Source organism: Sminthopsis crassicaudata, chromosome 2 (genome assembly GCF_048593235.1).
Source record: "Sminthopsis crassicaudata isolate SCR6 chromosome 2, ASM4859323v1, whole genome shotgun sequence".
In the NCBI taxonomy this organism is placed as follows: Eukaryota; Metazoa; Chordata; class Mammalia; order Dasyuromorphia; family Dasyuridae; genus Sminthopsis; species Sminthopsis crassicaudata.
In genome coordinates this window covers 287,988,675-288,003,369 of record NC_133618.1, presented here as the reverse complement: position 1 = coordinate 288,003,369, position 14,695 = coordinate 287,988,675, and the positions used below count along the sequence as shown (strand labels likewise).

General features: G+C 32.1%; 1 protein-coding gene across 2 annotated transcripts in view; it reads left to right on the top strand.

The window, feature by feature from the left end:
* The window catches only part of CATSPERB (cation channel sperm associated auxiliary subunit beta), a 124,814-nt gene that overhangs the window by 75,081 nt on the left and 35,038 nt on the right, over positions 1-14,695 (top strand). For both annotated transcript variants that reach the window (XR_012486431.1, XM_074289619.1), the window contains exons 17-18: positions 388-545; positions 11,854-12,044. Coding sequence is in view for 1 of the 2 variants with exons in the window: in XM_074289619.1 (XP_074145720.1) it covers positions 388-545; positions 11,854-12,044 (349 nt within the window). In the remaining variant the exon portion in view is untranslated. The remainder of the gene's footprint in view (positions 1-387; positions 546-11,853; positions 12,045-14,695) is intronic.

Below are 14,695 nucleotides of genomic sequence, written 5' to 3'. Positions count from 1 at the left end.
TAAAAATTATTGTCACTTATTTGTTTCAGACTAATAAAGGCACCAGGGCAAGTTGACCAAGTCCATTTTTGCCATGTCTGTGTTAAAAAATCTTAAAAGAGATTTTGGGGGAAGTAGAATGAAATATTTTTCCTCAGTCAATCACAATCCCTTATACATAGAAAAAATCAGGACATAAACACATGTGAGATATCTATATATTTATATTAAAATAATGTAATAATTATTACTTGGAGAGAGAATAAATTTTAAAAGAATATTTTTCTGAACTAACATAAAATTAGAAGTGTTAATGTTTTCTGTATTGAATAATATTCTGTATTTTTGTATTATTCAAGTTCAAAAGAAAAATATTTAAATATGACATTTTAAAAATTCTCTTTCCAGATAGATGGAAATGTGGCACTTAATACTTCACTAGCTCCACAGTATCTCACTGCAACTGAAATTATCTTCTTTGCCTATGAACCCATGGCTGACGCTGGGAAATATGATATGGACTTAAGATTTAGCCATATTCATCTTGGAAAACAATTAACATCAAAGTATGTTATGATTTATTCCAGATAATTAAATTTTATGTTCTGATGCTGAATGTTAGAAATAAATTAAGGCCTTTGAGATCTGTTTGATGAATATGAAGGTAAGAGAATCCATCACTGTCTTGGATGATAAATAGTCACAGTAATATGACTAAGAAACTAATGAAGAGATATGTTTAAATGAAAATAAGCAATAACATAACCTAAATTCATAAGAGTAACTGTGACTATAAGCCCTAAGATCTGAGAGTAAATTGACAGAAAATTGATTGGCAATTCCAATACAGCTGATGACAGAATCAAAATGTAAAAAAAAAAAAAAAAATGAGACAGGATATTGGAACAAATCTATTAACATTAAATCTAGATAAATGTCTTATACATCCAGCCCCTCAATCAACTTGATGGAGAGATTGAATTAGATAACTTTTTTTTAAACTGAAGTTCTGATTTTTGTTGATGTCAAGGTCTATTTCTCATTTTTTGTTTCTTTCAAATTACAAGTAAAAACAATTTTTAACAATCTTTTTAAAAACTTGAGTGGCTAATTCTGTTTCATCTTCCCTTCCTCCCATCCTTTCTCCCTGAGATGGCAAACACTTAGATATAGGTTAAAATGTACAATCATGCAAAAAAATTTCCACATTGATCATGTGGTGAAAGAAAGCACAAGCCCCCTCAAATGAACATGAAAAATGTATAGTGAAAAATAGTATGCATCCATCTGCATTCAAATTCCATCAGTTCATTCTCTGGAGGTGAATGGCAATTTTTCATGAGCCCTTAGAAATTGTATTAGTTAAATCATTTACAATTGATCATCAAACAATATTGTTGTTACTGTGCACAGTAGTCTGGTACTGCTCACTTCACCCTATATCAGTTCATCACATTTATATGTCTTCTCTTTTGCAGACTAATACCTCCAAGGGCCACTTTATTACTTCTAACAAGGCAGAATTTTCAGACTCTTACCAATTATCCCTCTGGTGGTTCTTCCCTAAGTCAACAACTTTTCAATAGTGCCCAAAGCTGAACACATTAATATCTGATCATAGCAGAATCCAATTTTGTAAAGATCTTTCTATTTCTGAGTAAAGGCAGGTGTTTAACAAATGTTTCCTAGATTGGAAAAATAAATACAATGAAATAGGCAATAATATTCTAATTTGGAGGCAAAATTGGCCCAATGGATAAAGCACTGTCCAAATCCAGCCTTACAAACACACTAGCATGTGATCCTATGCAAGTAACTTAAGTTTGGTTTGCCTCAGTTCCTCAAATGTAAAAATGAGCTAAAAAAGGAAATGGCAAAACACTTCAGTATTTTTTTTACTGAAACCCCAAATAGGGTTTTGAAGAATTAGACTCAATTGAAAATAACGAATTTAATTTTTAGTAGAGTAATGTGACAAGTCTGCATTTCTGCAAGTGATTTGACAAAGTCTTTCAAAATATTCTTGTGGACCAAATCAAGAAAACTTTAAATTAAGTACATGAAAGTTTGTTAAGTCATGTCTTGATCTCTTTATGAATAAGCAGGAGAGATGAGGTTACAGTTGGCAGGCTAATCAAATTGACAACTAAAAAAACCAGGACAACTGACACACTTAGAGAACATAAATGGGAACCAAGAAAATCAATAGATGAGACAAATAGGCTAAATTTATTAAGATTGACTTTAATAGGAAAAAATATCAAGTTATAAATCTGGATTTTAAAAAATCAACTATACAGTGAAGGAGAGAAAGCACTGTTAAACAAAAGTTTAACTGAAAAAAACCCAAACAATTGGGTGCTTTAAGCCCATAATAATTTTTGTACTAACTACCTTAAATATATAATATGCTTTATAGACACACACACATGCACACATACACACACATGTTATTTATTATTCCAACCACTGCATATATCATTTTCAGGTCTTTGATTGTAAATAGCAAAGTTGCTGTTTTTTCTCTCCCAGATTGATTCTTTTCTTAATGATTAAAAGAGGCCATCATTTATCTCAATTCTTACCTGGACTTTACCTGTTAAAGATCTTAGCTTAAAAAGCTGATGTCTCTCACAACATTCAGAGCCATTTCTATCTTTCTGGCATTGCTAGTTCATAGCTCTGAAGAAAAAAGCAAGACTGGGAACTTTACATAGCCTTCCTTCACTGAAATCCAATTCACTTGCATATCATGGTATCACCTCCCTGATGTCATGGTCCTCTTCACGTATGAAGGAGAAGAAGCACTGAAATTGCTTGAGCTCTCCCAGTTTCCCTTGAAAACTATGTGAAACCAAGCTTTTGAACAGAGTCTGATGGAATGAAACCACTTTCCAGTTAGATTGATTGGAAGGACTTCACTGGGGTGAAAGGGATGATCAGATCATCTGAGATGGAGATGGGAAAGCCAGTGAGAGGGTCTTAAACTTAGCATAGCAACAACTAGTGGGGCAGCCCCCAGTCCTAGATCAGAAGGCAAATTTTGGAAAAACAAATTGTTTCCTGGAAAGAGCAGGAAAAGCAACTCCTGCTGTGAGCAAGCTAGCAAATACAAGGGTATCCTGTGCTCAAAACCAAGATTCAGAGCTGCACAGGAAGCTTGGTACAGCACCACTTTTACCTCAAGAGCAGAGCCCAATTTAAAAAAATCACAGAAGAAATATAAAAAGAAAAGAAAATGAGCAAGAAACAGAAAAGAACCTTGACCATAAAAAGCTACTACTGTGTTGACAGGAAAAAGCAAAGCACCAAATAGATGAGAACAAAATGTCCACAGAAGAAATCTTAGAAAAAAATATGAATTGGTCTCAAGTGCGAAGAGGATTCATGGAAGTGTTCATAAAATTTTTTAAAAAGGCAAATAAGAAACATAGAAGAAAAATGAGAAAAGAGAGGTATGCAAGAGAGAGCTAACAGCTTGGAAAAGGAAGGCAATTCCTTAAAAAAATACAATTGGCCAAATGCAAAAAAAAAAAAAAATACTGAAGAAATCAATACATTGAAATGTAGAATTAATGAAGTGGAAGGAAATACAAAAGCTAACTGAAGAAAATGACACATTAAAAACAATAATAGGTCAAATGTAAGATAATGACTCTATGAGATATCAAGAATCAGTCAAGCAAATTAAAAATTATGAAAAATGGAAGAAATATAAAATACCTCCTTGGAAAATCACTCAACTTGTTAAATAGATCTAGGAAAGACAATTGAAAAATTATTGGTCTACCTGAAGGCCATGACTAAAAAAAGAGCTTAGATAGCATTCTACAGGAGATCGCCAAGGTAAACTGCCCTGACATTTTAGAAAAGGATGGAGAAATACTCAATGAAAGATTTCATGGATCACCTTTGGAAAGAGATCCCACAAGAAAAACCCCAAGAAATGTTGTTGCAAAACTCCTGAACTATAATCTCAAGGAAATAATACTGCAAGCTACCAGACAAAAGCAATTCAAGTTTTTTTGTTTTTTTTTCCCCTGAGGCTGGGGTTAAGTGACTTGCCCAGGATCATATAGCCAAGAAGTGTTAAGTGTCTGAGACCAGATTTGAATTCGCGTCCTCCTGAATTCAAGACTGGTGTTCTATCCACTGCGCCACCTAGCTGCCCCCCAATTCAAGTATTAAAGAGCAACAGTCAGGATTACCCAGGATGTGGCAATGTCTATAATAAAGGATCAGAGGGTCTGGAATACCATCTTCCAGAAGGTAAAGGATCTGGGATTACTGCCAAGAATTCTTTCAGCAGAGGGGATGGATCTTCAATGAAATAAGAGACTTTCAGTCATTTATATTGAAAAAAAAAAAAACAAAAACAGAACTAAACAAAAGATTTGATCTTCAAACATAGGACTCAAGAGAAACATAGAAAGGTAAAGAGGGGGAAATATATACATGAAATTTTAAAGTTAAACTCTTTACATCCTTAGATAAGAAAATGAGATCTATAACTTGTGAGAATTATATTGGGGCAGTTAGAGGGGGCATACATGTCCAAAGAGTGTGGATATGAGTGAACTCTGATGCTATTTCAAAGAAAAATACATTGAGGTAGAAAAAGGACTGTACTGGGAGAAAGGAAAGGGGAGGTATAATAGGACAATTTAGATCACATGAAGAGGCACAAAAGACTTATTACACTAGAGGGGGAAAGGGGGAGGGATGAGAATTGTATGAAGCTTGATCTCATCAGTTTTGCATCAAAGAGGGAATAATTCGATCATTCAGTTGGGTACAGAAATTTATCTTACCCTTTAAAGAAGTAGGGGGAGAAAAGAGAAAGAAAAGGGGGCAGCCGGATAGAAGAGAGGGAAGAAACTCTAAAAGGAAGGATAGAAAGAAAAGGAGTGATGGAAGGTAAGGCAGGTAGAAGACAGGGTCAAAAGTAAACACTACTAATGGAAAGAGTGGAAAGAAAGAACAAAAGTAAATGCAGGGGAGAAAATAGGATGGAGATAAATACAGTCCTAATAATCAAAACTGTGAATGTGAATGGGATGAACTCTCCCATAATATGGAAGTGAATAATAAATTGGAATAAAAAAAACAGAACCCCATAATATGTTGTTTACAATAAATACATTTGTAATACAGAAATACATGAAGAATAAGGATAAAAGGTTGGGACCAAATTTATTAAGCTTCAACTGAAGCAAAAACAAAAACAAAAACAATTTTGATCTCAGATAAAGCAAAAGTAAAAATACATATAAGTAAAAGAGATAAGGAAGGAAACTACATTTTGTTAAAGTGTACTATAAACAATGATAGTAAATGTATATTCACCAAGTGCATCCAAATGTTGAGAGAAGATACTAAGCCAGTTATAGGAAGAAGTAGACAGCAAAATTAGATTAGTGTGGGACTTCAACCTTCCCCTCTCAGAATCAGAAAAATCTAATCACAAAATAAACAAGAAAGAACTAAGGAAGTTAATAGAGTCCTATAAAACTTAGATATGATAGATATCTGGAGAAAATTGAATAGAGACAGAAAGGAAGATACCCTTTTCTCGGGAGTATATGGCACTACATAAAATTGACCATGTATTAGGACATAAAAATCTCACAAACAAATGCAAAAAGGCAGAAATAGTAAATGCTTCCTTTTCAGAACATGATGAAATGAAAAATATATTCAATAAAGAGGCAGGGAAAGATAGACTAAAAACTAAGTGGAAATTAAATAATCTAATTGCAAATAATGAGTCATAGAAACAATTTCCTACAAGAGAATGACAATAATGAAACAACATATCAAAACTTATGGGATGTAGCCAAAGCAAATCTTAGGGGAAATTTTATATCTCTAAATAGTTGACATGAATTAAATTAGAGAAAGAGGAAATCAATGAACGGAGTATGCAACTAAAAAAAGGTAGGAAAAGAAAAAATTAACCCCCCCAGAAATTCCAAAAATCAAAGAAGAGATTAATAAAATTAAAATTAAGAAAACTATTAAACTAATAAAAATGAGTTGGTTTTATGAAAAAATCAACAAAAAGATAAACTTTTGTTAATTTGATTAGAAAAAAGAAAGAAGGGGCAGCTAGGTGGCTCAGTGGATAGAGCACCAGCCTTGAATTCAGGAGGACCAGAGTTCAAATCTGGTCTCAGACACTTAACACTATCTAGCTGTGTGACCCTGGGCAAGTCACTTAACCCCAGCCTCAGGAAAAAAAAAAGGAAAGAAATAAAACCAAATAACCAGCATGAAAAACAAAATGGCCAAACTTAGCACCAATGAAAAATAAATTAATATAATAATTAGCAACTATTTTGCCTACTTGTATACTAGAAAGTATGATGATCTAATCAAAATGGATAATATTTACAAAAATATAAATTACCCAGTTTAACAGAAGAGGAAATAAATTGCATAAATATTTCATTTTTAGAAAAAAAAAGAAATGGAAAAAGCTATCATTACAGTATTATTTAAACTATTTGGAAAAATAGATAAAGAAGGAGTCCTGCCAAATTCCTCCAATGACACAAATATGGTACTGATACCTAAACCAGGAAAAGCCAAAACAGAGAAAGAAAATTATAGACCAATCTCCCTAAAGAATATTGATGCACACATTTTAAATAAAATATTATCAAAAAGATGACAGCAATTTAACACATCATGATGAAATACAATATGATGAAATTCAGGACTGATGCAAAATCAGGAAAACTATTGCTATAATCGACCATATCAATAAGAAAACAAACAGAAACCATATAATTTCATTAGATGCAGAAATTTTTCATCTGGGTACAAAACCAGCACCAATTCCTATTAAAAAAAAAAAAAAACACCTGAGAACATAAAAATAAAGGGAGTTTCCCCTAAAATAATAGCATCTGTAAAACCCAAAGGAAGCGTTATTTATAATAGAGAGACGCTAGAAACATTCCCAATAAGATCAAGGGTGAAACAAGGTTGCCCATTATCACCCCTATTATTCAACATTGTATTAGAAATTTTGTCTGTAGCAATAAGAAAACAAGAAATTCAAATAATTAGAATAAGAAATGATTCATAAAGAAATACCTATTAAAGTTAATACACATGAAAAAAGAATTGGATGTTTGAAAAAGAAAAAAAGAATGAAAGACAAACAACACCAACAACAGTATATGTAAACATTTCCAAGGTTTTTCTGACACCTGCTTTCTTAATGCATGCTATCTATCATTTCTTATAGCAGACTTAGTATTCCATCACAATTATAGACCACATGATCAACTATTCCCTAAGTGATAGGCATCTCCTTAATAACCAATACTTGCAACAACCAAAAAAAGTTGGCATATTTATTAACATATATATATGTATATATATATATATATATATGTATATGTGTATATATGTATATATGTATATATATATATATATATTAATAAATAGGCCTTTTTTTCCCTCTTAAGATACAGACCTAGTAAGGTTATTCCTGGATAAAAGTTATGCACAGAATAGCTTTGTGGGGTTTCAAATTGCTCTCCAGAATGGCTAGATAAGTACACAATTGCACCAAATATGTTAGTGTCCTGATTTAACCACACCCTTTCCAGTAGTTATAATTTTCCTTTTTTGTCATAATAGTCAATATAATGTGTGAGGTGGTACCTCAAAATTTTAAATAATAAATAATGAAATGTTATTTTAATTTCTTTATCACTGTAATGGATTTTCATTATAAGGTCAGTTTTTTTAATAGGTTCATAATTTTTAGATTATTTCTTTATTTCTTAACTGGGCTCTGGTCATTTTAAGGTAAGGATTCATTGACTTAAGCCTTAGGCTTTGTTAAACTGGATTCATTGTTAGTTTTAAGTGTTTGTAAGTTTTCAGTAATTCCATAATGGTGTGATCTAGGGAGAGGTCATCAATGCTCTTCTGTTATCACCTTGGGTTTTTTATATCCCTTAGCAGCAAGTGCTGGCATTCCTGTCTGCTCTGAAAGTGCATATGAACAATTAAGTTGTCAAATATCATTCAATTCTGTGCCCGGAATCAGCTCAAGATCCTGGATCCCTAGAGATGTCTATGAATTGTAAATTCCCAAAGCTGCTGCTGCTGTATCCATCTTCTAGACCTACTGTAGGTGTTGCCACTGTCTAAACTTGGGGGTAGTCTCTACCACAGTGTCACAGATTTTTCTCACCAATCTGCCTTGGACTAGAAAAATATCTTATTTCAATCTCTTTTTTGTTTTGTCTATGCTATTTCAAAAAGAATTTGTTTTGACATATTATTTTAAGTCATTTGAAAGGGAATATATATGGGGAAAACATAGCTGGAGTCCTGCCTCTGTTCTGCCATCATAGCTCCACTTTTTAGTGCACATATAAATAACTGAAATTAATTATGTGCAATACCTTTCAGCATGATAAATTTATCATGTTTATCTCTTTTAATCAAATCTATTTTTACTTTTGCCTTACCTGAGGTCAGATTTGCAACTCTTGATTTTTTGAGTTCATTTGATTCACAAAGTTATTCAATCTAATTTTAACTCATATGAGACTTTATGGTGTATCTTGTAAGCAACATATTGTTGTATTCTGTTTTATATTCTAGTCTGCTGTGCTCTTTCATTTTGAATGAATTCATCCCATTTGCATTCATAGTTATATTTAGCTGATTGTTTATTTCTCTACATTTTATAATCTTATACTATTTTCTCTTGTCCATCTCCCATCTTTACAAAGAAAAGGATGGTAAGAAAAAAAGTATAGTCAGAAAAAATGCTCTTATGTTTGATACAGTCCATTCTTGCAGCCCCACTACTTTTCTCTTATCCTCATTCAGATCTCCAATCAAGGTTCTTATGCTTACTTTTGAACCCTTCTACATCATACCTCTGAAGTTAAATTTTGTTTTGTTTGGTATTCCTCACTAAATTTCCCCTTCCTATTCAACACTCTCTTCTCTCTTTCCTTCAGCTGTTTGTTGAATTGCAAACCCTCTCCCTCTCTCTCTCTCCTCCATGTGTGTGTCTATATATGTATCTATGTATATATGTATGTATGAATGTATTATTATTCCACCCTCTTTTGACTGGTTCACGTGAAAAAGAGGTTCAAATGATTCCTGCTCTATTTATCATTTCTTTCTTCTTTGTATTGTTTTCTATTTGAATATAAAGTTAATTCCTACTTTTTAAGCTCATTCTCTGATTGATACTTGATTACATTAAGTCTCAGAGCACTTGCTTTGCAACAATTCTCACTATTCCAATGTAATCATCACATCTTTAAATTATCCCTTCTCTTTATTCACTTATATCTGGTTTGTTTTTCTTGATTTTTGCATTTACTTTCCATTATTTCAAGGGGGCTCTGTTTTAAATATATATATATATATATATATATATATATATATATATATATATATATATATATATATATATATATATATATATATATATATATATATACATATATATATATATATATCTTTTGTTTTTCTATCACCTGAATTTTTACCTCCTCCTCCCTTCTACCAAAGAACCATCCCATATTTAACAAAAAAAAAAAAAAAATTAAAGAAAAAGAAGAAAAGAAAAAAAAAAAAAAACACAATCTCCATTCTCTTTGACTTCTCTGACCTTTAATACCAGTGATTAGTCTCTTCTCCTTGATATTCCCTTTTCTTCAGTTGTTCATGAATAGGCCAAGACAATATAAAAATATCACAATTCTATGTAAATTAACCTATTTATTCAGTTTCATACTAATCAAGCTGTCAAAATTATTTTACATAACTTGAAAAAATTTAATTCATCTGAAAGAGCAAAAGGCCAAGGATATCAAGGAAATCAATTTTAAAAATGCAAAAGAAGGTCTCAAACTGTATCAAAGTAGTATCAAAACAGTCTGGTACTGGCTAAGAAACAGAGATGGATTAGTGGCATAGATTAGATACAAATTACACTGCAGTGAATGACTACAATAATCTAATCTATGATAAATCCAACAATCCAAACTTTTGGAACAAAAAATACGTAATTTGACAAAAACTGCTAGGAAAACTAGAAAACTGTGCCAGAGACCCAACTGCTCATACTTTATACCAAGATAAGGTACATCACTTATACCTAAAGGGATATCAGAAGCAAATTATAAAAACATGGAATAGTTTATTATTAATAGTTTATCTGTCACATTTATGGATGAAATAAGAACTTAGGCCCAAAGAAGACAGAGAATTACAAAATGTAAAATAATAATTTTGATTATATAAAATTTTGCACAAAGCCAATGCAACCAAAATTATAAAGAAAGCCGAAAACTAAAAAAAAATAAGTAGTTTTGATAAAAGCCTCATTTCTCAGATATATAGAGAACTGAGTCAAATTTATAAAAAATGCAAGTTATTCCTAATTTGATAAATGGTCAAAGGATATGAAGAAAGTTTTCAGATAAAGAATATATATACTCACATAAAAATTCTCTAAATTATTATTGATAAAAGAAATGCAAATCAAAACAACTCTGAGATATCACTTCACACCTATCAAATTGGCTAACATGAGAAATATAGAAAATCTTGAATGTTGGAGGGGATGTAGGAAAATTGGGACACTTTTGGTTGAGTTGTGACCTGACCAACAATTCTGGAGAGTAATTTTGAACTATGCCTCAAAGTAAAACTCTGCATAGCCTTAGATTCAGCAATACTGCTGGCTAGCTTTTATCATGTATATATATATTAAACAAATATGTTTTATATATATATATACATATATATATATACATATATAACATATTTGTCTAAAAGTATTTGTAGCAATGGTTCTTTTGTAGTGACTAAGAATTGGAAATCAAAGAGATTTCCATCAATTGAGGAAAGGCTAAACAAGCTTATATGCTTGTATTGGAATGTTATTGTGCCATAAGAAACAACAAGCAGATTGATTTCAGAAAAACCTGGAAAGATGTAATGGGAATTGATGAACAAGAAGATGAACAGAACCAGGATAATGTTGTACACAGTAATAGCAATATTGTTTGATGAAAGCCTGTGAATGACTGAGCTATTCTCAATACCACATTGATGCAAGACAATTTCAAGAGATTAAAGTTGAAATCTACCATCTGCCTCTAGAGAAAGAATTGATATTTGAATGAATTTGATTGAATCATTCTGTTTATCACTTTATTTTTTCTTTTATTAAGGACTTCTTATATAAATTGATGAATATTGTAATATTTTACATAATTGCACATATATCAGCTATATCTGATTGCTTACTGCCTTAACTTTCCCCATCCCTTCCCTGATTGAGGGACACCTTATGCTGTTCTACCTATTGACTTTGTCTGCTCCTGCAAAATGTCCTAACTTTTTGTTCTCTAGTGATATTTGAGATTTTGCTGACTATTTTTAAGAGTGATAATTTTGCAGCATAATCCCATTGTTTTAGCATTCTAATTCACTCTTTTACATTATATTTTCATTTCTGAAAATAGTTTTAGATTACAAAAATCTATTCGCAAATATTTCTTTTTCATGCATTTTGTAAAATTGCAGCATTTTAGGTAAAATATCAAAACAGGCCACATGTGAAAATAAATCTAATTTAGTCCTTAGAGATTGATGGACAAGAGTGGCCTAGAGAAAAGAACAAAAGTTCACTTACTATGTTCACATAGCTACCAGAATATTCTAATACAACCCATCTCTTTCAAACATTACCTAGACACCTTTTGGGTTCTTACAGTCCTTGCTTAATTGTATCCCTTCCAATGGCCTAGAGGAAAAAAAAATTAACCTTGTGTTTATGCTCATTTAAAAAACATGAAATTTATTTTTGTTTAGCTCAGCTGGGTTTGCTCATATAATGAAGATTATGAAACATGATCATCTAGCAGGTTTTCCTACGTCAGCTATTACAGAAGTGTTGAAACCTTTTAAAATTGAACTTCCAATAAATTGTCCTTGTTTAAGGAGTCACATTATCATTGAAAAAGATAAAGGTCCATTTTATAGAATTAATCTTCATAAAAATGGTAAGTTTAGATTTAAGTATTCAGTATTTGATAGCTAGAAAGTGAGAAGTAAACTTTTGGAAATGACATTAATATTGAAAAGTGAGTTTCAAAATGGGCTCTGTGAATCATTGGTTGACCACTAGAATCCAACAGGCATTTTGTGGATTGAAATCATTACTACTTAGGATTATTAACTAAGGAATTGGAAATAACAAAATTGAACATGATATAGCTTCTTGGAGCCACAAGACACTAAGGTGAAAGGTGGACACCAAAGTAGATGAGTGGCCCTAAAAAGGGCTTGGCAAACCTTCTCACCAGAGTTGCTAGTCCTCCCTGCACACTACATATATCCCAAATGTCCATATACAAATACAAAAAAACACATAGATATATATTTATGTATGTATACAAATAAGAAAGATGAACTTGAGACTCTAAAGTTATGAAGCACGTTGCCTGGATAAGGATTTCTGATATATGGATAGGATCTATGGAATGAATATAATTATGGAAGAATATATTGCATTGAAACAGAGAGGCTTAAGTAAAGGGGAGTGAGGAGGAGGTGTCACATATTATGAACACATCCTCAGGTGAAGAAATCTGGACAGCATGTATAACCAGGCTTTGGTGCATGGCCAGCTCACATGGAGGCAGTCTTGTGAGAAACACCAAATACCTGTTTCTGGAAGAAAACATTTCTGTATTCTCCTACCACATGAATGGGAGAAACTTCTTTTCATTGACTCTGTAGCCAGATCTGGATGTGTCATTTGCATTTAAATATAGCTGATGGAGGCTTTTTTATTTTCTTTTGTATTGATCATCTCCAAGAATACAGGTATTCCTCATCCATGGTTTAAGCATTGTGCACTAATTTGGGAGAAAGGAAGGTTCCTTTCAGCATCTTTTAGGTGCTATGTCCCTGAAAACAGGATTGGGGTTTGAGTTTTACTTCATTTGTCCTCTTCAGTTCTAAGTGTACTTAGATTGGAATACTGGACCTTGGAGTGAAGATTCCAGTCCAGATGCTGCCAGTCAGTTGGACAGAGGAAGCTAAGGGGACTATGAACTTGGTGGGCTTAATCCTGAGTTAAACTATGTTGCTAATGCTTCTCCTCAGATACCAAGTAGGTAGTGGAGAAATTATACACCAGATCTTAGAAGGAATGTTTTTATGTTACACTTTTGAAGTAAATATTCTTTTGTAAAGATTAATCTGATGGTTAAATAGAATTGGGATGCTTAGACTCCTAAAATTGAAATAATATAATTCTTAGAGTCTGTAGTCAGTGGCAAAGAAGTATGTACGCCAAACCCTTAGAGGTACCAGAGAACCCAGGTGATAGAATGTAACCAAGATCTTGACCTGGACTTTACTATTGAGAATAAGAGAAATAATTGGTACACATGGTATAGAAGAGTAAACCAATAAATGCAATGACACAGAAATGGAATAAAAGAGAAAATTTGGATTGGATACAATTTGGTACTGTGTAATTGATACACTATCATAAGTGACAGTTATTTGGTGCTCCTGGGAATTTCATTTTATTTATGTTGTTCAATAATGCTTTTTTATAATATTTTATTTTTCCCAGTTACATGTAAAATAATTTTTACACTCATTTTAAATATTTGAGTTCCAGATTGTCTCCCTTCCATCCATATTGAGAAGACACATGTGAAGTAATCTAAATATTTCTATAAAAGTCATGTTATGAAAGAAAATATAAATTTCATTCTCCCCCCAAAATCCTTAAGACAAATAAAGTATAAAAAAAGTATGTTTCAATAAGTTCTTCCTCTGGATATAGATAGCATTTTTCATTTTAAGTCCTTCAGTGTATTCTTGGTTCATTGTATTTCTAAGAAGAGTGAAGTCATTCACAGCTGATAATATCACAATATTGCTATTTACACTATGTACACAGTACATTTCACTTTGCATGACCTCTTATAGGACTTTCCAAGTTTTTCTGAGAGCATTCTGCTCATCATTTCTTATAGAAAAATATGTATAATTACATACCACAATTTATTCAGTTATTTCCCAATTGATGTACATTCTTTCAAATTCCTGAGAGAAGAGCTGTCAACAAATATTTTTGTGCCTATAGGCCTTTTTCCTTTGTTGAAAAAATCTCTTTTGAGATACAAGCCTAATGGTGGTATGTGAATGATTTAGAGCCCTTTGGGCATAGATTATCTTTTGATCATTTATCAATTGTTGAATGACTTATTTGATTCACTTTTCTAAACATTTGAGAAATGAGGCCTTCATCAGAGGAACTTCAAAATTCTTTTCAAAATTACTGTTTCTAATTATATTCAGCAACAGTTTATTTTGTTATTGTTCTCCTTTTACCCTGTTCCCTTCTCAAAAGTGTTTTGTATTTGACTACTCATATGGGGTAATATAGATTTCAATAACCATATTGTGTATATGTTATGTTCTTGTTGAGCCAATTCTAATTATAGTAAGGTTTGTTCACTCTCCCTTCTTTCCTCCTCTTTTCCTTCACTACAAAAACTTTTCCCCCTCTTTTGTGGCAAATAATTTACACAAATCCACTTTTCTCTTTTCTTTTCTCCCAATATACTCCCTTCTTAATCTTTAATTTTTTTTCTATTACTCTTTCATATTGAACTCACAACTGTCCCCT